Source organism: Lepisma saccharinum, chromosome 3, assembly GCF_977018435.1.
Source record: "Lepisma saccharinum chromosome 3, izLepSacc3.1, whole genome shotgun sequence".
Taxonomy (NCBI): domain Eukaryota; kingdom Metazoa; phylum Arthropoda; class Insecta; order Zygentoma; family Lepismatidae; genus Lepisma; species Lepisma saccharinum.
Genome location: NC_139231.1, coordinates 25,602,507 through 25,630,062, shown reverse-complemented (window position 1 = coordinate 25,630,062; position 27,556 = coordinate 25,602,507). Strand labels below are relative to the sequence as shown.

At 37.1% G+C, this 27,556-nt stretch overlaps 1 protein-coding gene across 2 annotated transcripts in view; it reads right to left on the bottom strand.

Moving 5' to 3' along the window:
• The window catches only part of Ncc69 (sodium chloride cotransporter 69), a 196,174-nt gene that overhangs the window by 37,961 nt on the left and 130,657 nt on the right, over positions 1-27,556 (bottom strand). Inside the window, exons 3-7 of one of the 2 annotated variants that reach the window (XM_083118359.1) lie at positions 22,365-22,460; positions 15,741-15,994; positions 9,492-9,606; positions 3,204-3,343; positions 520-714 (exon numbers count right to left, since the gene is read on the bottom strand). In XM_083118359.1, the coding sequence (XP_082974485.1) occupies positions 520-714; positions 3,204-3,343; positions 9,492-9,606; positions 15,741-15,994; positions 22,365-22,460 (800 nt within the window). Of the gene's footprint in view, positions 1-519; positions 715-3,203; positions 3,344-9,491; positions 9,607-15,740; positions 15,995-21,911; positions 22,008-22,364; positions 22,461-27,556 lie in introns of both variants that reach the window. The other variant, XM_083118358.1, reaches the window with a different exon arrangement.

Here is a 27,556-nt window from a genome sequence, read left to right as displayed (position 1 = left end):
TGATATATGTGACAGTGTACACGGTGGAACTGAGTAAACAGTATATAGAATCTTGCCATGCCTTTCCCAGGATTCAAACCTAGGTTTTCTAGTTTCATAGTGCACTATCCTAACCATTTTAACATGAAAGCTGACAAGTGACGTTTGCTTGAAAGAAATACAGAAACTAATCTTCAATTAAATTCAATTTTCATCATAATTGTAGCACACACTAAAAACGTGTTTGTCTGAATTGTGACTATCCAAAACTGTGGTTTATATAAAACGAATTTTAGTAAATTTTGAAAATACACAAAAGATTCCATGAAATACAACATTGTACACATGCTATTTTTAACAACAGAAACTGTGATAATGCTAAAAACCTTTGCTCAATTTAGACCATGAGGACTGAATGTATAATATGGGAAAATGTAAAAACTGGGAACATAAAATCCAGGTTCCACTATACTTATTTGACAAAAGACAGGCCTAATAGCTACGAAGACTGCCATAATAGTGTTAAACAGATAAGCTTACCTGGAAACTATGGAGCAGTCCCCACTCACAAGCCCTGGTGGAACAGTTTGTGAAATCACCTGTAAGAACTTCCGTCATGTTTCCACTAGCTTCTCTAAGAACAGTAGCACCAGCAATAACAGTAAAGCCAAGGTAAGAAATAGTTGTAACTAAAATGGCTAACAATGTTCCTTTAGGTATAGCACTTTGAGGATCCTGAAATGCAATAGATTATAGTTCGCAATTACTCTACGTGACACATTCATGTATAGACACGTTACAAAATGTTCGTAAGCAATAGGTTTGTGTTTGTAGATTGGGTTAAAATCATGAAAATTTACTCTACTTAAGGAAAATCAAATAATAAAGGTAGCCATGTAAAGTTTCAACAGGGTGTCCGAAAAGTCCCACAACATAGGCCAAATCACAGTATTTGTTTAATATATCCTCCACCGAGTTCCACACAGGTGGAATAGCAGGTTGTTGAATATATGGAGAACATAATCTGGAACTATGGTATGGCATTTGTCCTCAATCGCTGCCACTGGGGGCCCATTTAACAGGTCCTCTGTTAACAAGCCAGTGCTTCGGAAACATGGTATCCAGTCAATTTTACCCACTTGGCGTACGGTGAAAACTTTTCAGATGCCCTACACATATGTTGGTAGTGTTATTTGAGAAAGTTCTGGGAAACTACAAAGAAATATAGCCAAAAGAATGAAAGCTATTTCATAATATACAACAATGGTTATGCAAACCTTAAACAACACTCATATTACCAAAGAATAGAATCACAAAATATTACGTAGCATTTCCAGTAATAACTGGACACTGCTCCTTTAGCAAAAACAAATTCCCTGAATTTTCAAGAATATCAAAAGACATTTAAATAACTTTACAGTTCACTCTAAAACAAATAAAATAAATAAGTTATGTTCTCAACTTTCCATGTTTCTTAAATCAATCAAGTTCATTCAACACTGTTGAAAATAAATTCTGAAAAATAAAACATTTTTGTACGAAATGTCCTCCCCGCAAAGAAAGTAACTACTTGGGAGGAATAATTGAAATGTTTTTCAGTTTCCAATATGGCAAACAAAGAAAATAACCCAGACTTTTCCCGGACAATGTGAACCCTGCTGGGTTACACCAGATTAGGTTCTTACACATTATATACAGAGTGGTGCACGAATAGTTGACATTTGAAATTTAGATTGCAAATTTATTTTTAAATATTACATGTGCATATTATGACATACAGAACAGTCTGTCCATGGAAAGTTTTCTTACTGGATCACATGTTTAGTATGGTCCCCATTTTGCCGAACAACCTCTTCAAGGCGGGTGCACATATTTCTTACCACTCTACCGCACATGTCTTTGTGAATATCACCACACAACTGAACTATACGACCTCGCATTTCCATAATGTTTGCTGGCTTTAATGGGAAGAGTTTTTCCTTTAAAAACCCCCACAGAAAAAATCTCAAGGATTTAAATCTTGGCTTGAAGGCAACCAGAAGAAACCTCCATTGTGTTGATCAGGATATTGATTGGAAATCAGTCTATCACTAAAAACTGTGTTCAAAAAGTCCAACACAACATTAGCGGTGTGAGGGGTAGCCCAATCTTGCATGAACCACTGAGTTCCCATCGGAAGATTAGTTGCAAGTAGCTGTGGTACAAAATCATTGCACAGCATATTCAAATATCGCTGTGAGTTGACTGTATCGTCAAAAAAGACTGGCCCTATCAATCCGTGACTGGACAAAGCTACCCATATGATCACTTTATCTCCATGCTGTTTCTTTTCGTGCACAATATGTGGTGCATCTCTTGCCCAAAACTGGATATTTTGTTTGTTGACAGTCCCATCCATATGAAAATAGGCCTCGTCTGAAAACCACGTTTTGTAAAGAACATGATCTTTTCCTTCTGAAAACCGTGTGAATTCCATTTTTTTTTCCTTTGTCAAGTTCGGATAGTTTTTGCAATACAGTAATTTTATACGGATACAGCTTGAGATCACTGTGAAGAATTCTTTTAACTGAACGGCGAGAAATGCCCATTTCTTGTGAAGCATGCCGTGTAGGCTTTCCCGGACTACATGTTATGGCAACTCGAACAGCCTCAATGTTTTCAGTGGTCCGAACTGGAGCAACGCGAGGTCGTCTTTCTTCTTTCACAGTGGCTTCTTCCTTGAACATACGGTACAAACGAAGAATAGTGTTTCTTGCTGAAGCCCATCATGTTTTCAAATGAGCTCGAAATTTCCGTTGCGTACTTGTAATGCTCTTCGTTTCTGCATACAACAGGACTGTTTTGGCATGCTGCACTGAAGACAAACATCCGTGCTCAGGCATGGCTACTCACTGACTGGCGGGAAATGGATTTGTTTAATAGACCATGCCCAGCGCACCCAGCGATAGGCCACCTACCGGTATTTCCAAGGACTACCGAATGCACTTGTGTATTGTTCAGATCCGACCACAGTTTATTTTTTTTTTTTAATTTAGATTTCAAATATGTCAACTGTTCCTTTGCCACCCTGTACATCAAATTGCAGGTGGTTTAGGTTAGTAAATGAATGCAATAATTTTTAGACAGATTATGGCATGGTTTGCAGATGCTTGTATTATTATTACCTTAATTTAATATTGCAAACCATTAGAAAATAAAATAAATTTAAACAAAACATTACTTACAGCCAAGTCTCCTGAAATGTTAGCACCAGCAAGTATACCAGTGGCTGCAGGGAAAAATATTGAAAAAACTGAAAAGAAGTCTTGTTGTTTCCCTTCACTGATTCTGTAGTCTGAATTCAGGTTCACAGAAAGCACATCTCCTGTAATATAATAATAATAGGTTTAGAGATACGTAAGGCACAAGTAAATATCCTCTTTCCAATACATCAATAAATTAAGAAATATAAAAGTCAATTTGGTAAGTAGCAATCCTGCCAGGGTTGTGACATAGCTGATTTTCAATGTACAAATATCTGCCAAAAATATTATATCGTCGATGACAAAATTTTGATATTCAATTTCTTAAATTCAAAATTGTGATCTTGGGAAGTTGAATGTATATATTAGTTATGTTGGTGTGAAATTTTTGCCAAAAGCAAACTGTTTATTTATAGTGCCTTGAACGGGCGAGGTGGCCATGGAGCAGCGGCTAGCACATCAGGAAGTAAGAGCACATCTGCCAGCATTTAGACCCACAGTTGTACGCTGACCTTGGTACTGGATGTGTCAGTGCTTCAGTATCCAGATAACTGGTGTCCAGTTTGCAGGTGTTTGTGAAATGTTAACAAGTGTTTTACATTGTTTTGTTTTAGTTTACATATTACTGGTGCTTTTTTGCAGTCTAATAATGCCACGCTATCTATACTACAATTCAAACCAATGATTTTTTATGAACCAGGTGTGCCGGTTAATAATTCTTAATTTCGTCGCTGGAAGCAAGGGTTGGTGCACAGTCTCAACTGTTACGTCAGTGTGTTGCCAGGACAGTACCTGTCAAAACGCCATGGATGTGCAACCGAGTGCGAGTGATCGTGATATTGGGTTTGTGTGGGAAACATGTTGACCTTCAAACCAAATAAGGAGCATGTGCACATCCTGCTTTTCTTGTTCAATCAAAAGAAAAACGCGAGTGAAAGCCATCGTATCCTTGTGGAAACGTACGGTGACAATGTCCTAACGCAAGATGCGTGTGTGCGCTGGTTTCGACAATTCAAAAGTGGTGATTTCGACTTGAAAGACAAAGATCGCTCGGCCAGCTGAAAAAAATCCAATGCGCCGAATTGCAAGCACTGTTGGACGAAGACGATATGCAAACACAACAACAACTGGCAGAGAAGTTAAATGTTGGTCGCCAAACCATATCTGATCGTCTTCATGCCATGGAAAAGATCCAGAAGGCAGGAAAATGGGTGCCACATCATCTGAACGACAGACAAATGGAAAAGCGAAAAACGGTGTGTGAAGTGTTGCTCTTTCGGCATGAAAGAAAGTCTATCTTGCATCGGATAGTGACCTGAGATGAAAAATGGATGTACTTCGAGAACCCAAAATGCAAAAAGTCATGGGTTAATCCAGGACAACCTTCAACATCGACCACAAAACTGAATCGCTTCGGAAGGAAGACAATGCTGTGCATTTGGTGGGATCAGAAGCGTGTGATGTACCATGAGTTTCTGAAACCAGGTGAAACAGTGAATGCTGTTCACTACCATCAACAACTCATCAATTTGAACCATGCATTGATCGAAAAGTGCCAAGATTGGGCGACAAGACACGGAAAAGTGATTTTGCAGCATGACAACGCCTCATCACACACAGCGAAAGGCGTCAGAGACACCAATTCTGCATTTGGCTGGAAATTCTTGCCCCACCCGCCATACTCACCAGACTTAACCACTTCGGACTACCACTTTTTTTTTCATCGATGTCTCGCTCACTTTCCCAGCAACACTTCAACAATTACGAAGATGTCGAACAATGGCTTGCTGACTGGATCACCTCAAAATGTGAACGATTTTTCTGGAAAAGCATCCACAATTTGACGGACAGATCGGCACAATGTATAGCTAGCGATGCTGCATACTTTGAATAAAGCATTTGTTACCTTTCTTCCCAGATACACTTGTTTTCTTTCGGATCAATTAAGAATTATTAACCGGCACACCTGGTATGACTCTTACGTCATTATGAATTCTTGTAGGGAAGTCAGAAGGCATTTTGCAGCCAAATTCCCAGATGTCTCTGTTTCATACAGGAACCGTGTTTTGATACTTGTGAACAAATTTTGGGTCTGTTCTTGATAAGAAGCAAAAAGAAAGGTAAAACGGCATGTACTTGCTCAGGAGAAACTAGATGACATTGGAGCACGATTGAAACATACTCCTCACAAATCTCTCCGGGGCCTTGCACAAGAAACAGACTTTTTCATGATGTTTGCATGGCGAGCTACCAAGCTTTTAAACCTGAAGCCATAGATTAGAAGAATTGAAAGAAAACATCAGGAGAGAAATTTAAGCAATATCGAAAGAGGAACTGATACATGTTAGTGAAAATTTCCTTTAAAAAAATGCCGTAAATGTGTGTAAGAAGGAGAAGGACAATATTTCCAGCACCTCTTGTAACAAGGTATGTGCTCATTTCAATTGTAACTGTGAATGTAATTGAATGAGCCTATTTCATTACATAGTTAGTTACACTGATGTTGCATTCAGTTTGCCGGCAGATGCGCTCTCACTTACCCATGCACTAGCTGCTGCTCCACAGCCTCCCACAAACCCAAAGTATGTAAATTATACATTTAGTTTCATGAAAATGATTGAATTTTGCACCAAGTAAAAGGCTATTTACAAAAAATATCAGATTAGTGCAATTACTATAAACCAATATCCATATATTGGCTGACACCAATAGACTACCAATTAACCTGTCTCATGCTCAGCATATATATTTGCAAGGAAAATTTAATAATCTCAACATTACATGTGTCAACATCCTTCTGAATATATTAAAACTATTCTGTACCAGTGCAAACTATCTAAGGATATTTATCATGTACATACATACAGAACTTTTAAAGCATTTTAACTTTTGCCATGCTGAAAATGGTATCGCATTTCTGTTAAATATCAATGTATATCAGAACCACAGTGGGCATCTGACTGCAATGTAGAAGATCCAACTTTGATTCATAGGGTGGGTGATTTAGAGTGGGTAATTTTTACAGTAATGTCCCTGCATGGAGGACCTTTGGGGTTCACCCAGCCTCTAATAAATGGGTACCTGGGGGTGGGTTGATCACATCACCACCACAAATGGCAGAGAATGAAATTGTATGGGACCCTACCTTCACATTCCCCATGTGTCTTCATGGCACTGTGCCAAGAGGAACTTTACCTTACATATTCACATATATGTATGAATCATATATGAATCAGTTACAGTCCGTCACAAAAATATAGCACCAATTTTAAAAATTGCATGTTAGCGTGATTTAATAAAAAGCATGGTTTTTATCCACCCTGTATTCAACCAAGGCTCCACCCTTGCTCTTGTCTGGTTCACAGGCTAGGAACAAAATAAATTGTTTTCTATATCGTCCAGTTGCCGGAAGATCACATAATTCACAGCGGAGCACAAACACAGTGGTGCTACTTCTTTGTGATGGACTGTAATTGGTGAAATGGCAGTATTGGAATTTGTTCCAAAATTATTGGAATAAATTAAGTGCTCCTCAGATTCCTAAATCTAAAATTTCAAAAAGACATAATTCCAATAACTGAACATAACAGTCGTAAAGAATAACAGCATGGAAGAAGAAATAGCACTAAGGATTCAAGCTTGAAATTAAACAAAGTTTGCAATGGGGAAATCCTGAAATCAAAACTGCTACCAAGAAATATTAAAATATGAATATATTAGGAATGGGCTGATATCAGTACCAATGGTAACATTCTTACTGTCACCGACTTGTTGCTTGAACAATGTAATGCTTGTCTTAATATTTATAAATGTTAATATATATTAACCCTTAACTAAGCATGCTGGGGTAAATTTGACCCCCCGGCAGGTATTTCTTAACGCCCAGTCACTTGTTGGTTGCCCCCGGTGCTAGCTTATCTAGTACATTCCTAAAACAGTCTGATTCAACTGTTGAGGTCATTTCCTTCATTGTGTGTGTAATTGCAGCATGGTGAAGCTGTTCCAAAGTTGATGGGGATCAAATTTACCCCCCCCCCCTTAGTTATGTAATTGATTTTTTGTTCTTAATTTTTTTAGAACTTTCGCTTACTGAGCTTCGTGAGTGAAACATTTTAACAGTTTTTACTTGATCTGTGTTGTGTGACCATGTTTTAAAGTGAATGTTTAATTTTTCTAAGAAATCGTTCAAAAGGTCGTAGTATGAAAGACAGCAGGGGTGTATAAGTGGCTGTTGGAAGACATTTCGAACTTAGTTCATCTGAAGTGTTTCAAGATGAATAATTGACTCCCAATCATATCATGTTGTAGAATATCATGTTACTGAGTGAGACATTATACTAATTCTACGACAAATCATGATGATGAGAATGATATCCTGGATGAAGATGAAACTTATTTCCTGGGAAAAGACAAAATAACTCTATGGAAAGAAGCTCCCTGCTCAGGTTTGAATGTTCACAAAAGAAGAATGTTTTACGTTTTCTTGGATAACTTGCAATTGCAAAAAATGCCAAATCTGCTATCGAGGAATTTCACTTTTAATAGATGACACTACTGTGAGAATCAATGTGGAAAATACCAATATGTACGTATAAATTATACGGGGATATTCTGTAAGAGAAAGAAATGCCAAATTTGCCGATGAAGATGAAGTTTTAATAACAAGACTAGTTTGTTTGACATAATATATGATCAAAAAGAATAATATAATGTTCCCATTTAGTTAGTTGTGTAACATAATTGAGATTTTGAAAATTGATATGAATTGGAACTTCAATTTTTTCAAGGGAAAACGTACTAAAAATATATATTTGTATTTCTTTAAAAAATGGATATTGCTAAATTTACACAAATATTTGAAGTGCATACCATACAGAAAAATACTTTTGGTATTGTTTATTCCACACATTCCTCATCATTATAATTTGATTTAACTATTGCAAGAAACTGTTTTGAAATGTTGAAAATACAATGTCTGTCCATATTATTTTATTAATTGCACCTATTTTCTACATTCAAAAACTAGTTTAAGTTCTTGAAAATAGTCAATTTAATCGTATAAAAGTATTTTTTGGTGCATATGTATCTTACTTGATTACAAATAATATTTTATATCTGGGGGTCAAATTTATCCCCACATGCCTACTTAAGGTTAAGTATTCCATTGCAACACTATTATAGTTTTCTTTTAAATATTCATAAGTTTACATATTAAATAATCAAATACAAGTAATACATTTAATTTTTTTAAATGTGGTTTCTGCCTCACAGTGTTGGTAAAACATTAATGAGAATTACACATGATGCATAATTTCCAAGTGTTACTGATGTGCCCGACCCTGTGGCCGAGCGGTTAGCACATCGTGCTGCGACGCCAAGGGTCCCAGGTTCGAATCCCGGTCAGGTTTGGTTGTTTGTGAATGTCCATTCATCAATTTCATCATTTCATCACTCATCCCCATCTTCGCAAATTAGCCAAGAGGCACAAAACGCGAAGTAAAATAAACTAAATCAATCAATCAATCAATGTTACTGATGTATAGTGCAGACCTAATTACTTTAACATTTTATCCTGTTTGGAAAATTGGAGCTATTTCTATGTGAAAAAAGTTTTGCTTTTAAGATTAAAAAGGTTTTAATGTAATTATTAATTTGTGTGAGTTTTAAATTCACTTTATGTACAAATAGGTTAATCGGTTCTGGACCTACAGTTTAAAGTGCGATCCAAACCACTAAGTGTTTCCACCATGTATTCAACCTAGGATATCTTGACCATTACTCCATCAGGGAGTGGTAGCGTCGCCGCCCTGTAATCAAGGGGTCCCGGGTTCAATACCCGGTGGAGGCACAAGTGGTTCGGATCCCACTTTAAACTGGAGGTCCAGTCCCGATTAGCCTTACTGTGCATAAAGTGGACTTAAAACACCAACTCAACTCAACTCAACTCCATCAGGGAGTCCCTTATCATTACTTTGTGATTTTGTCCAAGTGCATTTCTAGTAACTGAAGAATATTGATAAAAATTTGATTCAGAAAATATGAGAGAGGACCAGCTTTGTGGGTGTTTGTTTATTTATATGCTAATTTTATCTTTTAACTACCAATCATTATTGCAAATTATTTGACCAACTCTTCCATATTCCTGTGAAGAAGTGTTATTATAATTATATTTTGAATTTAATAATGCCCACACTTTGCAACTACACTCTACCTTCCTACCTAAAAAAAATATTAGTGCTCAACTCAAATAAAAATAAATAAATACATTACCTCCATATCCAACAAAACCTTTTGCTTTCTCATCATCATCCATAGGTCCAATGAAACTACCAATAACAAAATCAAGCATCGCAAGAATAAGAATAAACAGCAACCCCACTTGTGCCTGAAAAGAGAACAAATCATTAAAAACATAAGAGTATTTGCTTAATATGTGATGAACAAAGAAAAGGTTTTGTTATAGAACATGTATATGATTCTTGTCACTGTATTAATTTGTGAATATAATATGAAATATTTATCATGTGTTGTATATATCTTCCTAGTTCCAATAAGATTTTGTGTTAAAAATATTTCTTGGATTTTATATTTTCCTATTTTATAAGTCCTTTAATGTTCATCTGAAAATTATTAAAAAAATCAAGGTTCCACTGTATTAATCTAATATTTAATCAGAAAACTTAACAACAAACATATTTTAAATCAGATAGTACACAAGTTCTGAACTCTGCGGCAAGATCATGCATCAAGTAGTATAGGACTATTACTTAAAAAATAAGGAACTGTAACACCGAAATTAACAATTTTTCATAGAGCATATTATGCAGAATTGAATTTTTGGTTTCATTAATAACACTGCAAATTTCAGCAGATGTATCAAAAATTTAGGTCCATTAAAGAATGTAAGTGTTTATGAAATGAAGGGCTCTGGTGTAAAACATGGTAAGTGACATTTTGGTCATTTTAGAGTTACAAAGTGCATCGCGTAGTCCATCGTAAATGGAGTCGAATCGTACTCAAAAGCCAGAATGCAAATATATTTTACTGATACTAGTTTTTGAAAGGTACTTTTTTGCTTCATGTATGTGTTCACATAACAAATTCAAACATTGAAAATCAAATCATACTATTAGGTTCTATTAAAAAAAAAACATACAAAACTACTCTAGTTATGTGAATATGTTTATACTACATAGATATATTTAATAAGTCTACTGAAATATGAAGATAACACTCGAAAAGAACCGCCTATTAAAAAATGCCAGCTTTTTTGAAAACACTGTTTACGTCTAGCTACGAATTTCACATTGTAAATTGTATTTTATATTATATGATATTATTTATTTCATTCCGTTGACCATTGTACAGTGGTTTCTTTTCACACATGGTATGGAACATTTCAGTACATTAGATTAGTTAATAATTATTTTCAAATAGATACAAGTATAAATGTGTGTGAAGATATTATACATAACATTTAAAAACAATGATTACATTATAATTGATTTTATTAAGGATTCTTGGAGTTCTCCTTGTTCTTGCTAATGTTAATTACAAGGTACGTTTACATTAATTTACATACACATAATAGATAAAATCAATACATACATATATATGCATGTCCTAGGAGTTAATTTAAGATATGAAATTTGCAATTTACCGTCAGGTACTCTTTAACAGAATAAAAACAATGATCTAGTAGGTATGTTTTCACATGCTTTTTATATCGTATCATACCGTAGGCGTGACTCGAACCTAGGAGCGGACGTGATAAATAATTAAGCTAATCATGTTATAAAAAGGGGTTCCACTGAAGCAGTGGAAAATAACTTCCTAAAAGCAAAATCACACCAGCGATCTTCAGTGGAGTTGCAAAACTCCGCTGACATGGCATTAGACCGGAAGAATATGAAAGTCAGTAAATCAGCGTTTATGCTCAGAAAATTGGTTGGCAAGGGACGCTCCGAGCCAGCAGGTTTTAGCTATCAAAAGTTCGAATTTCAGTTAAATAGCTCGCATGAGAAAATATCGCCCTCAGTTGCTTTGAGTTTTTCATCGAATCACGTAATAGCGAATGAGCTCCCAATTAGTTGAAGTAAAAGAAAAAGGGGAGAATTACGAGTAAAAAGTGATTGTTTAGAATGTCGGGACTACGTAGGGTAGTGTGGGGAGAAAACTGAGTTACTCTCTCGAGTTGAGTTTTATTCCATGGTAGGACCACGTCAAAGCGAGGATTGGCAAGGACGAGAATTTCCAACAGAGCTACAGGTAAACGAATATTCCTGTGTCTTTCCTCGCCCCACCTGTTCAGTCAAGAGAAGTGTTTTAAATTGAAAGCGTAGTGTTGTTTTTATTTCACAGGGGCGAGTCCCCCTTTAATTGTTTGTGTTGGATGTTGCTTTCCAGAGCAGTTCCCCCACTTTCTAATGCACCTCTCACAGCCAAATCTTATAACACCAGCTTTCACATAGCCTAATAGATCCCCTCTAGGGCCTCCCCCATGGCGCAGTGGTAGCGTCATTGCCTTGTAATCAAGGGGTCCCGGGTTCGATACCCGGTGGAGGCACAAGTGGTTCGGATCCCACTTTAAAACTGTAGGTCCAGTCCCGATTAGCCTTACTGTGCATAAAGTGGACTTAAAACACGAACTCAAACCAAACCAAGATCCCCTCTAAATGAACATTAGACGTTAGACGATATGAGGTAGCTGATTGTATTGTTTTTAGGTCACTTGGAAGGTTATTGAAACAGTGAACAGCATGTATTTTGATCCTTTCTCAAATAATGTGGTGTTGTGTGATGCTATCGTGAGGTTGCTGCCATTCCTTGTACAGGGTGGCTCAAAAAGTCATTTAACAGCCTCGGTACAAGGCCACTGCAGCGTGCACCTGCAAATGGTGATGACCAATCTTTACCAGGCCAAGGGGGGAACACATTGACGCCACCCGCATGGTCGGCGGCCATCTTGATGTCCGCCATCTTGAATTCAACATCAGAATTTTAAATGGGAAGGGGATGATATGATATATCAAATCAGGTTAGAATTTCACAGTCATCCTTTCTGTGGATAATCTCAACTATTTGCATACAATTGCTAAGATAGGATGTCAACAGATCATGTGTTAATGTTTTATTTTTTGTAATATTTTTCCTTGGGGTACTAGGTCGAAGGCTTTTGTTAAATCTAGAAAGAGTCTTGTGTATGGTCCCGTTTTGTCTAATGTTTCTCTTATAATTCCAAATAATGAAAGTTAGCAGATTCAGTTGATTTCCCTTTGTGGAAGCCAAGCAGAGTATTTGAAATAAGTTGTTGTTTTTCTAAAAATGATACAATTCGATTGTTCATGGTAGCTTCTAAAATTTTCGAGAATGGGGAGAGGAGAGATATTAGTCTGTAGTTGGTTAAGTTATTTCTATCTTCTTTCTTGTATATTGGTATTACTTTTGCTTCCTTCAGCTTTTGAAGAAACAATTACTGCGGTGAAGGACAAATTGAATATGTGGCACAGTGGGATTGCAATATATTCTTTGCATTGTTTGACAACATAAGTGAGGATTTCATTATCACTACACAACCAAGTATGTCTGAATTTCTGTATGATATTTTCAATCTCTATCATTGTTGCTGGATGTAGTAAGTACATTGTTTTAGTGCAAGTTCCTAATTTCCTTAAGTTGTTTGTGTTGTGACTGGTACTAGTGTTGGGGGTACATTTTTGCAACATTTTCATAGTATTCAGTAAATAATGTTGCAACTTCGAGAGGTTCCTTTACTGTCTCAAAATTATGTTGTAGTGCAATATTTTCTTTTCTTTTGCTGCCTCCATGTAACTCTGTGTCTACAATTTGCCACATTGTTTTAGATTTATTTCCAAAATTTATGATGGTATTCTCAATGTGCATTTGCTTAGCATTTTTTATTACTTTTCTATAGATTGAGTTGTACTTGTGGAAATATGATTCAAAATCAGCTGTGGCATCTTTATCTTTTCTGATTCTGCTTAGATATCTCATTCTTTCACTAGATTTATTATTCCAGGTGTTATCCAGGGATTGGAAGTTTTGAAATGAGTGTCTATTTTACAGTAGGGAGATAAACTAAAACCATGAAACAGGAAAAATACTGCCAACTCCTGTATTTTCATTGATTTGAGACACTTTTGTGAAAAAAGCCCAACCAAAAAGTCACTAGTAAAAAAACTGTTTCTTTAAATAAAAAAGCCATTTTTTTTAAATAAAAAAAAACGTTTCTTTTTTCGACCACTTCCAACTCTACTTTTTAGAGAGTATGCTAATCAATAACCAAGTCTTCTTATATTTTAGCAGCAAAACTCCATTACAGAACTACAGTGTGTTCAGTTTGGGTTGGGCCAAAATAGTGCTTATCAGTACAGTTCTGTTGATTTTAGCATGAAGTGTAATTTCTGTTTAATTTCAGTGCATGTGCATGTGTATGTGCACGTTTTGTCCAGTGTGATAAGTCTCTCACAGATCACATACGTTACTTTCAGTGTTAGTTTTTCTATGTAATTTCAGAGTGTGTTTGTGTTTGTGTTTATTAAGATTGTGAAATCATTGAAATGCCAGCCGAAAATTCACGATAGAACAATGAATTTTGATGCATGACATTTATGTGAAAATCTAATCATATTGAGACGTTCATAGGCAATTTTCACAGAAAATGCCCTGGCATTGCAGCTCCCGGTAGAGAAACAGTTAGGCAACTCATTCTGGGAATAAGAGAAACTAGTTCATAATTGCCGAGTAAAAACAAAGGATTCTAATGGAAGAATTACTTGATGAAAATGGGGCATCATTAGAATGCTCTCCAAATAAATCCCTATGTCATGTTTCACAGGAATTGGCCATTTCAAAAATATCAGCCCATACAGCTACTAAACTATCGGTATTTGGAGATGGTTATTCAATCAGAGATCTTTGCATCATTATACACTGGTGAAAACAATTAAAGGGACAAATGGTATTTGTTAAAAGAAAAGAAAAATATGGAACGGCGAGAAGCAAAGAAGGGAGCAGACGATAGCTACGTGTGTTGCTCACAAACCGTGCCACGCAGTTGTCGATGACGTCGTACGGCGGTGGCGCTGTGATCGCGTGTGTGTAGAGGTACCCAGTTGCTCGGCGTGGATCGGAGCCGCAGTACGTTGTGAAACACCGTAGCATTGGGCAATCCGTGTGTTTTGAATTTCTGTGTTTACCCATCATTAGTATGGCGAGTCAGCATCGTTTAGGTGATGCCACAAGATGGAGGATAGTTGGAAGACTCGAGGCAGGCCAATCACAGGCAACCTGTTGTAGGGACCTCGGGGTTCCGAGAAATGTGGTGTCCACGCTGTGGAAACAGTTCACAGAGACAGGAACAGTGGTCCACCGACGTGGTCAAGGCCAAAAGGGCTACAACGCCGGCTGAAGACCGTTATTTGCGACTTCTGTCTCGAAACCTGTATAATGCAACAGGGACATCAATTTCATGCATAACAGTCGCCCAGAGACTGCATGAAGGTGGGTTGTATGCGAGGCGCCCTGTAGTGTGCATCCCTTTGCATGTGCAGCACAAAAGGGCCCGGTTATCATGGAGCAGAGAACACCTGTATTGGACGGATAATGATGGAGGGTGCATTCTCTTCAGTGATGAGTCGCGATTCAGTCTGGACAGCGACTCAAGACGTGTTCTCATCTGGCGAGAAATGGGGAGTCGATATCGGCCCTCAAACATTGTCGAAAAGGACCACTATGGTGAAGGGGGTGTGATTGTGTGGGCGGGCATCATGGCAGCCGGGCGTACGGACCTTCAGGTGCTCGATAGAGGTTCTCTGACAGGTCAGCGATACAGGGACGAGATCCTTGCACCCTACGTGCGACTTTTCCGCGGAGCATATGGACTGCAGTTCATGTTTATGGACGACAACGCCCGTCCACATAGGGCACAGTTGGTGGATGAATACCTTCAATCAGAGGATATTCAACGATTGCCGTGGCCTGCGATGTCCCCCGACCTTAATCCCATAGAACACGTATGGGACGCCCTTGGACGTTCAATTGCAACCCACCAACCAGCTCCAACAACCATCGCTGAGCTCAAGTGTGCCTTAGTGCAAGAGTGGGTGCGGTTGCCACAGGAATTGATAAGGACCCTCGTACACAGTATGCATCGCCGATGCCAGAGTTGTATTGCTGTATGGGGCGATCATACGCCCTATTAGACATGTTTTTTTGGCCTCACTGACAGAGCGTCGGTCAGCTGCTGTGCTGGACATTTGGCATTTTTTGTTTTCATGGGTGGCGGTTGTACCCATGTTTGTTTTCTCATCTATTGTTTTATTCTGGGATGATATTGTGGCCACGTTTGGCGTTATTTCGTTGTTATCTTTTGTTTTTGCATTAAAAAACATTTGTCCCTTTAATTGTTTTCACCAGTGTATTTTCAGAATTAATATATGGAATAATTTTTAGGTTGTATGTAGTAGAAATATCATTACACATTGTTAGTTCACTAACCTTAGCTTCCCATTCCATTCCAATCACAACAATTCCAGTTAAGAGAACAATAGCTATAGACCCAACTATCCGAACATCATTCAGTCCACCGTCAACAATCTGAGTATCTAAACTCTTTAATAAGTCTCTCATTGATTCAGCAAAACCAACAGTATACATAGCAACAGCAACAGCATTAGCCAAGGAAAATATTAAGCCTATAGATGCTCCGAACTCTGGACCAAGTGAGCGAGATATCATGTAATATGTTCCTCCTGAAAAAGTATAAAAAGAGTTATGAGAAACTATTAATTTTGCACATAATATACACGAACTTTCAGATTTCCATTCAATTTGATTTTAATTTCAAATGTGTATGCGGAAACAACTATAATACTGATAATATAATAGTGTACTGCTGAGATATTAAATTTCATTTGAAAATGATCATATTGATTCTTCATATGTGATAAACACAAAGCAATAAATATTGATTTTGTTTTAAGACATGATCTTTAAAAAATTCCTTATGTTAGTTTCAATTCTGCTTAGAATCACTATTGTTTCACCTAATTGTAAAATAATGTATGAAATTTAAATACATTCTATAACATTCACTGAAATTCTCCATGCATTATCATACAGTAATTGGACATTCTTAGTTACTTCAGAAAATTACACAAACAAGAAGAGAAACGTTTACTGTGCAATTCACTTGCAGATAAGATCAACAACAATGCACAAAGGAAAATAATAAATATTTAATCAAACACTTTTCATAACAGAACATTGCACTTGTAACAATTAACACTTATAGGGAAACATCGGTCAATTTGACAGATTGGCATTTTTGAATCCTAATAGTGGCTACACTGTTTGACCTTGACGCCCGCCACTCACAATACCTTCCCCACTACCCAGGCCCCATCTACTACGCACACTATTGCTTAGTTCCGCTGACGGCGTTGACATGTGCAGATGTTTTTGTTGTTTTATGGTCGGTACAAAAATACCTTGTGTTTCCCTTACCGTTATTGTGTCGTCGCCGTATGTTTCTCTTTATGTTATAGTGCCGTGTCTTTGTATATAGACTGTACATAGTTAGTGACCATTTTCTATTGTGATCCTTTGTGTTTTGATTGTAAAATGGACCGTCCGGGTACTAGTAGATCTGTACAATACGTAGATATTCCCCCTAGAATCAGTAGGTCTAACTACAGAAATACCAATACTGAAGAGATTAATGCTCTAACTGGTATGTTTTTGTTATCTTCAGTCCTAAAGTCTAACAATGAAAAGATTACATCTCTTTTTACCAAAGATGAGTTCAGCCATCCAATATTCCAGGCTGCTATGTCTGAGAAACGATACAAGGTACTAGTAGCGTATCTAAGATTTGATGATGCACAAACATGAGAGCTGAGAAAACAAAATAATAAAGCAGATGCTATTTCAGAGATTTTTTAAAAATTCATCTGTAACAGTCAGGCTGTTTATTGTTCTTCAGCCAATGTCACCATTGACGAGATGCTAGTTCCCTTTCGAGGACGATGTAACTTTAGAGTCTACATGCCAAAGAAACCAAAAAAATATGGCATAAAGGTTATGTGTCTGGCTGATGCCAAAACCTCGTATCTATATAATGCATACATATATACAGGAAAAGGGAGTGACGGAGTAGGGTTGACCGAAAAACAAAAGGAGCTTAGTGTGCCAACACAGTCACTCATTCGACTGTGTAAAGTTATAGAAGGTAGCAACCAAAAAGTGACTGCAGATAATTGGTTCACATCATTGGAGGGTATAGAAGAACTTGGCACCTTCAGAAAGGATAAACGTTGTATACCAACGGAGTTTCTCCCAAACAATGGTCGACCGGTTGTATCTACACTCTATGGCTTCAGAAATAATGTAACATTTCTTTCGTTCCTTCCAAAAAAGAATAGAGCTGTATGCCTTTTTTCTAGCCAGCACAACACAATTGAATCCAACGAGGAGAAGAGAAAACCAGAAATTATTTGCTTCTATGACAGCACTAAAGCCAGTGTGGACCTCCTAGATATGAAATGTGCTGTTTTTTCTTCTAACAGAAAAACTAGACAGTGGCCCCTAGCTATTTTCCACAGGCTCATAAACATTGGAAGTGTGAATTCATTCATAGTGTACATGAGCTACACAGGAGCGACCATGATGACACGCTTTGATTTTATCAAGAGCCTTGGCACCGAACTGATTACTCCTCATCTACGAAGGAGAATCACTGAAGTCACGAACCTTCCACGGGACCTGACGCTGGAAATCAACAAGATCCTGGGAAACAACGATGCTCCACCGGTTGAAGGCATGCCTGATGATCGGCTTCAGAAAAGGAAAACGTGTGAGAAGTGCCCACCAGGAAGTGACAGGAAAACTCAGCACAAATGTATCAAATGCAACCTCGCAATTTGTGGCCATTGTCAGAGAAGAGTGTGTACAGACTGTGCTGAAGAATGTGTGTGAAGTCTGACAATAAACAGTGTAAATACAAGAGTTTTTGATTACACCAGTACACGGTCTGTCATTATTTTATTACTTTTTATTTTTTTTACTTTTTACTTTCTATTTATTTTTCAATTTTTGCAAGTGTTGTCAAAAATGTAATAATTTGACCAACAATTGTGCTTAATAAATATTTTTGTTCTTTTAACAAACAAAAAAGTTAATTTTTTTTCAAAATACATATGACGGTCGTTTCCCCTAACGTTATAGAAAACATGTGTCCCTATAGGTATTAACATGCACATACAAAATGTAAACTCAAAATACACACTAACTACACAAAAAGTTCACTTACAATTTGAATGGTTAAGACATCCATTAGCTTATAATTTAGTACGAAACAGGCTAAAGGAAATAACTGCAAAAATTGTACATCATTATTAGCCATTATATAAAAAATTATTATTACTAAATCAAATTAAGAATTTTAGTTTTTATGTGCATGGAATATGTTTCAATGCATACAGAGTAAGGGTTACATTGGTGTGAGGCCTGGAGCATAATGTATGTGCAGATCTGGAAATATTGTATATAAGATAAGATCTTACTCTCTTAGTGTGTATAAGCCGGACCCTGTGGCCGAGTCGTTAGCACATCGTGCTGCGATGCCAAGGGTCCCGGGTTTGAATCCCGCTTGGGCTTGGTTGTTTGTGAATGTCCATTCATCAATTTCATCATTTCATCACTCATCCCCTTCTTTGCAAATTAGCCAAGAGGCACAAAACGCAAAGTAAAATAAACTAAATCAATCAATCTTAGTGTGTATATAATCAAAATAAGCAATATAAATTAAGAAGAAATATTTTTTTTATCTGATGAAGGACCCTTTTTCTTACCCTGCTGGAAATAGTAGATAAAATTTTCTGTTATCAATTGCACTTCGCTGTGTTCTTTGAAATCTACTGAAAGTCAATGATCACCTTCAGTAGGCCTAATGTACATGTTCAGTAGAGGAAATACAAGTGAAATATTCTCTCCAGATTACATGTAATATTGCATGTAGTGTGTCTAGCTTAATATGTTGGCTGTAAATATTACATTTCATTCCTTTTTATTAACAATTATTATTTATAACTTTGAAAATCTGAACACAGTAGATGTTTCAAAACATCTACTGAGCTACTGAAATCAGCAGACAGAATTTTAAACAGGATATGCAGCAGCGAGCGAGCGAGCGAGCGAGCGAGAGAGAGAGAGAGAGAGAGAGAGAGCGAGAGAGAGCGAGAGCGAGAGAGCGAGAGAGAGAGAGAGAGAGCGAGAGAGAGAGAGAGAGAGCGAGAGAGCGAGAGAGAGAGCGAGAGAGCGAGAGAGCGAGAGAGAGAGAGAGAGAGAGAGAGAGAGAGAGAGAGAGAGAAAAGTCACACTTCTAAAAATCTGAGCTAATTTTCCTGGTATGGGTGTTGAAAATGGAATAATACTACATCAAATTATGTTTATCTACTACTGTACAAATAGAGGAAGTAGATTTTCAGTTAATAAAGGATGTTGAATGCTGAAAATTCCACTAGCACATGAAGTTAAAAATGGTGAGATTTTGTAGAAGAGGGGCAGTCCACAATATTCTAGACAAATGAAAGATTAGTCTGTATACTGGTTGATATGCTGACCCTTATTCCTGCTTTATCTTTACTTTCTACCACCAACACTAAAACTGAATTACGGATCAATCACCTCCAAAATATGGATGCATTTCAAAAAGCTGTCAAGGAATTTAGCACAACTTAGTAAAATTCCAGTGATTGAAATTCAGGTGTAGGTTTTAAAAATGCTAGCTTAGGAATCAATTGCTACAAGCAATTCTTGATTTTTGGTATGACTATTGAATAACAACTGGTATTTTGAATTTGAATTTGAATTTAAAATTTTGGGTGCATCAGCACTTAGGCTATTTTGAACCCGTCACCTTATACGGGGGCCAGCCCCTTACCATTACAAATAACAACTCTAACATTGATTAACTAAAATCTTAAAATATTCTGACTTTCGTTAAAAGCTGAGGCTCTAAACAGGAACTCAGCACACACAAGGACAAAAACAGGACAACACACACAAAATTATACTGGCCATAGTGCCAGTCGCCAGAGCCTCGTTTGTCTGCAAAATGCAGTCCAGGTGTACTGCGTGGAAGTGAGGTTGACTTTTGGGCACCTATGTGGAAGGTACCGCTTACACCCCAAACTGGTATTTTAACATTTTTTTTTTCTGCAGTTATTCTTTGTGGCCATTCCTACTTGTCACATATGCTAAGCTTCATATCAATTGACCTACATTAGTTTTAAAATAAGGGGAACACATGTGATAATATGTGAAAGAGTTCAATACTATCAACTATGAATAGTACTGTTTTATGCAATTTTAGTTCCTGGATTAACTATTCCATTAATGATTCCCAAATTCCTTACCTAAAGGATGACATTGCTATATGTCTTTAAGATATAGTTGGGGAGACCTTGAAAAATGAAAATTCTGGAATTTTAAGTGACCAGAAAGTGTCTGCAATACATATTTCATCCTGGTTCCATTTATTAGCCTGGGGCTATGATACTTATACTAATTAACTAGTCTTAATTTAGCAGAAAATATCCTACCGACAGTGTGTGGTAATTTGAAAAAAAATTAAAGTCAAATAATAAAAGGGATGAAAGGAACGGGTTTGCAATTGCAGGTAAATGTAAAATTAGTGTTAAAAGTATCCAAAAATAAAAAGTTTTATTAATTAGAATTTATTATTATTATTTTTAAAATGGATGTAGTAATTTCAGATAATTCCTTTGAAGTTCTGAATCCATTATATTCAGACATTATAACAGACACAATGATTTAATTACAATTTTATAAGAGACTATACTCATTTGTTATATTAACATAATGTGATGAAATGGTAAAGAATATAAGACATTGTTGTCAAATGGGTTGAAAATCATGAGTTCAGAAGTGAAGAAATGGATTTCGGGCCATAAGTGAAAAAGTCTGGAAATTGAAAATAGCTAGCTAATATATCACCATTGTGAATTTCTGAAATTTTGAAACAGTCTTGAAGAGAAGCCCCATTATGTTGGGTTATAATTCTTAATTCATAGTTCAGAGCTGATCATTTACTGAACATGATTTGTACAATAGAAATATATACAGTATATTTCTGAATCCAAGACAAGGTTTTTTGCAGCAATTTCATGCCCAGAAGTATGGGGTCATCTTGCTTTCGCAGCACATGATGTGGAGTTTTTCTTTTCTTTACTGAAGAGAACCATGAGCTTCCTCTGCCACGCCTACCGCTTTAGCCTTGAACGTTCGCATGCGCTTTGAGCATTGTTGTGCGATAGCACGTAGTGAGTGTTATGGCGAAAAAAAATTTTATCAATTGATGTGAGAGGTTGTAGATTCCACTTTTAAACTTTGTAGTAAAGTGTGATATACGCTATCTTCTTGACTTTATTTTAAGATAATAATGTAATGGATCGTAGTGTTGAACAACAACAACTTTTATTGTCTCCTTCAGTTACTTGTAATAAGGTAACCACTTGTAAGTTTTGAAAATAGTTTTTCTGTAATCCCTTGTTGAAAAATGGGGGTCCTCTTGGATTCGGAGTTGTCTTGCATTCAGAGATATACGGTATTTGCTCACCAGTATAAACTTCTCTAAAATCAACATACCTCCTTTTATCACACCATTGGTACTAATAGCAGACATTGAAAGAGCAGATATTGATGTAACAACACAGGTGGCAACAATTATTAACATTCCTTCACCTGAAATGTAAATATTTTTTTTCATAATAAACACAAAAAAAAATCAAACACATGCACATGTGTATTCATGCAAGCAGAAATGTTTAAAAATATAACAATTGCAGGGGCCATCTTGCAAAAGGAAATAGAATACAAAAATTGTCAACAAACAAACAAACAACCAAAAAAATTAAACATTTCTGCTTTTTCGCACACATGACAATAATCTACAATAAACACTACAAGAAATTAACACACATTCCCAAAAGCATTCCAAAGAACAAAAGACAACTAAATAAACATAACAGCAATAAACAAAATGTTGTTTGTCACATGTATCAATCAAACTGCACTTTTTTCACATTTACAATTGCTTACCTCCTTTAATCTGACCATTAGTGCATATGGCAGACATAGAAACTGCTGATATTATAGTTACTACAGAAGCAACTATAACAACCAAGCAGCATTCTCCTGTGAATGCAAAATTGTTTTAAAATACTCAATATACATGCACTCAAAATTTTTAAATTTAAACAAGAAAAAAGCATTCTTTGTAATAACGAACAATAGCCAAGCCTGAGCTGATACTAATACATTGTCCTGGCCTGGGAAAGGGTGTTCTTCACCATATCATCAGTCATCCTTATATTCGTGGTTAGCCAAAAGTGGTAGAAATGTGATATACAATATACCAAATCAATCAATCACTCAATCGATACCGATACGCTGGTTGGAATTAATTCAGTCACTGGCCCTGGTCGAAATTTGTCTTGCAAATTCTGCCAAAATGATGCATAATACTTTCATGGAGTCTACATATCCTGGAAATTATGCAGAATACCTAAATTGAATTATTTTTATAACATTGTTGGAAAAAATTACATGAAATTATGAATATTTTAAACTGACATGATAATATTTTCAATGGAGAACTTAAATATTAAAATTTATAAACGCTCTGAATCATTACAATTTTTAAATGTCGGCATTGGTATCAGTGGGCATCGTTTGAGTTCAAAGTAGTATCATCTGACTCCTATCAGTAACCCCTATGAATATCATATGCATTTAACATAAACATTTTTCACTAAAACAACATCCAGCATGAATCCACAAACTACCCCAGTGTTATGAGCTCTATAACAGTTAACAAGATACTTATATCACAGATTTCATGATGAAAGTTATGCAAATTACTCACAAATTTAATATAAATATATTAATAACTTACGTTTTGTGATTATTTATGTTGCTCCTGCGACGTTTCGGGACGCAACTGCTTCCTTCCTCAGGCTGTTCACGTTTAGGTTATATATAATTCATAACCACGTCGACCTCTCCATAGGTACAGGATATGGGATTGGTAAAAGGTGTGTGGTTAAAAAACAATAAAAATCTAAAACCCATTACAGGTGCACGTCATAGTACCATGCTGTTTCCCCGATTAGAAACTGCTCCTTGGAATGTTAAAACTTTAATAATACTCTAGGAGTATTGCAATTGCAGCACACGTGGGCCTTGGCTATTCAGTTTAAAGTTTTAACATTCCAAGGAGCAGTTTCTAATCGGGGAAACAGCATGGTACTATGACGTGCACCTGTAATGGGTTTTAGATTTTTATTGTTTTTTAACCACACACCTTTTACCAATCCCATATCCTGTACCTATGGAGAGGTCGACGTGGTTATGAATTATATATAACCTAAACGTGAACAGCCTGAGGAAGGAAGCAGTTGCGTCCCGAAACGTCGCAGGAGCAACACAGATACTCGCAAAACGTAAGTTATTAATATATTTATATTATATCACAGATAAACGTATTATAAACAGATATTGAACTCAGGCAGCTAACTTTCTGCACTATAAATTACTGTCTGCAAGAAGTTCTTATATGTTGTTGCATTACAATATCACCCTATGGATAGACACAAAACTTTCTTTCAGGCAGCTGTTTCAAGTTTACGTGTGGTTTTCCCCAGTCACTACAGAAGAGACAATACCTTCAATGTGAGCCACAAATGCTTCCATTCATTTTATTGCCCTATTCTATCCATTCTCGTGGTTCTCCATGGATGAAAATCAATGAAAAGATCTTGAATATTTGGTTATTTATATCATTGTCCATAGATTCAATAGGTGAATGGTGAAATAGACGAAAAAACAACATCCATTTCTTGCCCAGGATTCAAACCTGGGACACTCAAGGTCCAGAGGTAATATCTCTTGAACAGTGATCAGTGTTGCCATATTCTGAGTGCATAAATTTCCTCTTTTACATGTGCAAATTTCCCTTTTCATCCAAATATTTGCTTTCACCTTGAGAAATTTAAAATATGCAGACCAACTATTATTTATGCACGTTCATATGTATATGAAACATACAGAATCAAAATCAACGTAGTGTTAGAATATATGCTTGAGCAATGCTCGAAGTTAAGTGTGGATGTCATTCCACCCAGATAGTAAAATTTTCACAAACCATCCCCCTCCATCTGGCTTCATGTCATCATGTTATAAAATGAGCATTAAGCCCCACCCCAATCCTCGAGCAAACCTTCCTTCACCTCAACATTTCCACAAGTGCTGTTTTAGAGGGAGCAAAAATAAGGAAGAAACAGCAAGAAATATCGATCATGGATATGAAATTTGCACACCAAGAAAAATATAACAACAAAGAACATTGTTTCTATTGGTTGTTTATTATGAAAATATTGAAACTTCACTGGTGAAGGCATCCATGTTTACAACGAAAATTGAAAATTCTAATTTTGTTTCTGAAGTTTTGACAATTCCGCATTTAACTTTATGAGTATAGGATAATGGGGCTTCTTTAATTAAGAGACCCAGGATTCGATTCCTCTCCAGAGAAAACAAGGAACACTTCAGTTTAAACTTTGCTACAGCCCTTGACATCCAATGTTTTCAATGCAACAGCTGCAAAACCAAATCAGACAAGTGAATGTCAGTAGGCATAGAGCCTTTAATCTTCTAATATATAAAAAAGGATGTATGTGTGTGTGTGTGTGTGTTTGCTCCGGCATAACTCTCGAACGCCTGGAGCGATTTCAACCAAACTTGGTACGCATATCACTTGCAATCTCTAAAGAAATACTGTGGGGGTAAGACACCCCTGGCACCCCTAGGGGTGGGAGTGGGAAGGCGTGATGTAAAAATAATCGAAAACGACCGATATTAGTGTAGAATCCATAGTTTTCGGGGTCGCTAAGATGAATAGTGACACTCCGAATGCCGTTCAACTCCAAGTTCATCACCTATCAGAATGGGGGGTGAGAGGGGGTGAAAAATAAAATGTGAAAAATGATCTAGATTAGTGTCGAACCCATAGTTTTCGGAGTGTCTAAGTTAATTGGTGACATTCACGATGACCAAACTTGGTACACATATGACTTACAATCTCGATAGAAATACTGTGCGGGTAAGACAGCGCTGGCACCCCTAGAGGTGGGGGTGGGAAGGGGGTAACGTAAAAATAATCGAAAACGACCGATATTAGTGTTGAATCCATACTTTTCGGTGAAGTTAAGATGAATAGTGACACTCCCAATGCCGTTCATCTCCAATAAACCTCTTACACCGCTAGGGATGGGGTTGGGAAGGGGTGACATGTAAAACGACTGATGTTAGTGTGGAATCCATAGTTTTCGGGGTCGCTAAGATGAATAGTGGCACTCCCAATGCCGTTCAACTCCATGGAGACCCCTGCCACTCCTAGGGTTGGGGTTGGGAAGAGAGTGACATGTAAAAATAATCGAAAACGACCGATATTAGTGTGGACTCCATAGTATACGGTTTCGCTAAGATGAATAGTGACACTCCCAATGCCGTTCCTCTAACACCCCTGGCTCCCCTAGGGTTGGGGGTGGGAAGGGAGTGACATGTAAAAATAATCGAAAACGTGGGACTCCATAGTTATCGGGGTTGCTACTCCAAGACACCCCTGGCGCCCGTAAGGGTGGGGGTAGGAAGTGGGTGACATGTAAAACGACAGATATTAGTGTGGAATCCATAGTTTTCAGGGCCGCTGAGATGAATAGGGACACTCGCAATGCCGTTCAACTCCAAGTTCATTTTACACTATAGTTAGAATTCATTATATTCCTGTCTAATAGAACATTAAGATAATTAAATACCCGGGCAACGCCAGGCCATGAGCTAGTATTAAATAAAAACACAAAAAATCAATAAAACCATAACGAGTTTAGAAATATTATGAACGGTTTCTAATGTATATTGTGAGAGTAAAATACCGGCTGGCCAGAATGAAAGTTACCCAACTCAGAGCCCTCTGTAATCTGTTTGAGGCATCGTAGAACTTAGAAATTTGGTGAATCCACTATGCAGACTATGGGGAAGAGGATGGAGATTAAATTATATTAAAAAAAAAGTTAAATTTTTGGCCACCAGGTTGAAAGTTGGCGCTGTACTTTCATGATGAGTTGCAATAATGACGTTAAGTGATTTAGCTGAGTTAGACATTTGTTAGTGGCTGGAAGTTGCGAGAAAATAATATCTCGTATTGCAAGATTGCAAGGTAAAGGCAAATCCATAACCAATTGGAGCAGTTTAAGTCATTATTACAATCCATCATGGAAGTACAGCGCCATATTTCAACCTGGTGGCGGAAAATTGAACTATTTTTTTTCTTTTATTATCGCCATCCTCTTCCCCATGGTTTGCATAGTGGATTCACCAAATTTCAGAGTTCTACGATGCCTCAAACAGACTAGAGAGAGTTCCGAGTTGGGCAACTATAATTCTGGCCACCCGGTATAACACCTTTGCTGTATTCCTGCACAATGTCGAATACAATAGAAATATTCTATTGTTAAGTTTGCACAAACATCACTTTGACCATACGACTTGTTATATTTATCAGATGATGGCACTGATAAAATCAAATTACCCAGAAAATATTACTTTTTCGCTTCTGGGTTAAAAACAAGAGAAATTTAGAGTCCCGAGGTTATCTCTCGAGACATCGGAACTTCGAGTGAAAACCGACACTGTCCCGGCAAATCCGGGACGTCTGGTCACCCAAATCTTAAAACTGGAAGGTCCAGCCCAATTTAGACTATGTGAGCATAAAGTGGACTTAAACTTTGGGTACTGGATATCTTGAATTTCCCCCTGCCTGAATTCCAGTGCGCTGAGGAAATGTGGCAACACTGAAAACTCAGAATTAAATCCACTCAAATACTGAAATTGTAAAGCCCATTACCATGCTCAGGTGTTGTTCCTTCCCTATACATATTTTTTTCACACAAGTGTAAGTTAACTTCGTGCCCAATAAACTAAGCAAGACCTGTCTGCGAATGAGAAGTTCTCGAGCCTTGGGATTAAATACTCTTGACAGTAATTAGCAGTTGCCTACAGGTGCAACATGTAGCACATCGACTAGGTTCAGGGAATCGAACGTGACGTGATTCAGAATCACAACCACGAATCACGCGAAATATTTCACACAGCTCGTTGGAAGAAGCAAAAAAAAGTGGCTGCACAAAATTATACACCCGAGTGTATATATCACCCGCCAACCTAGGGCACAC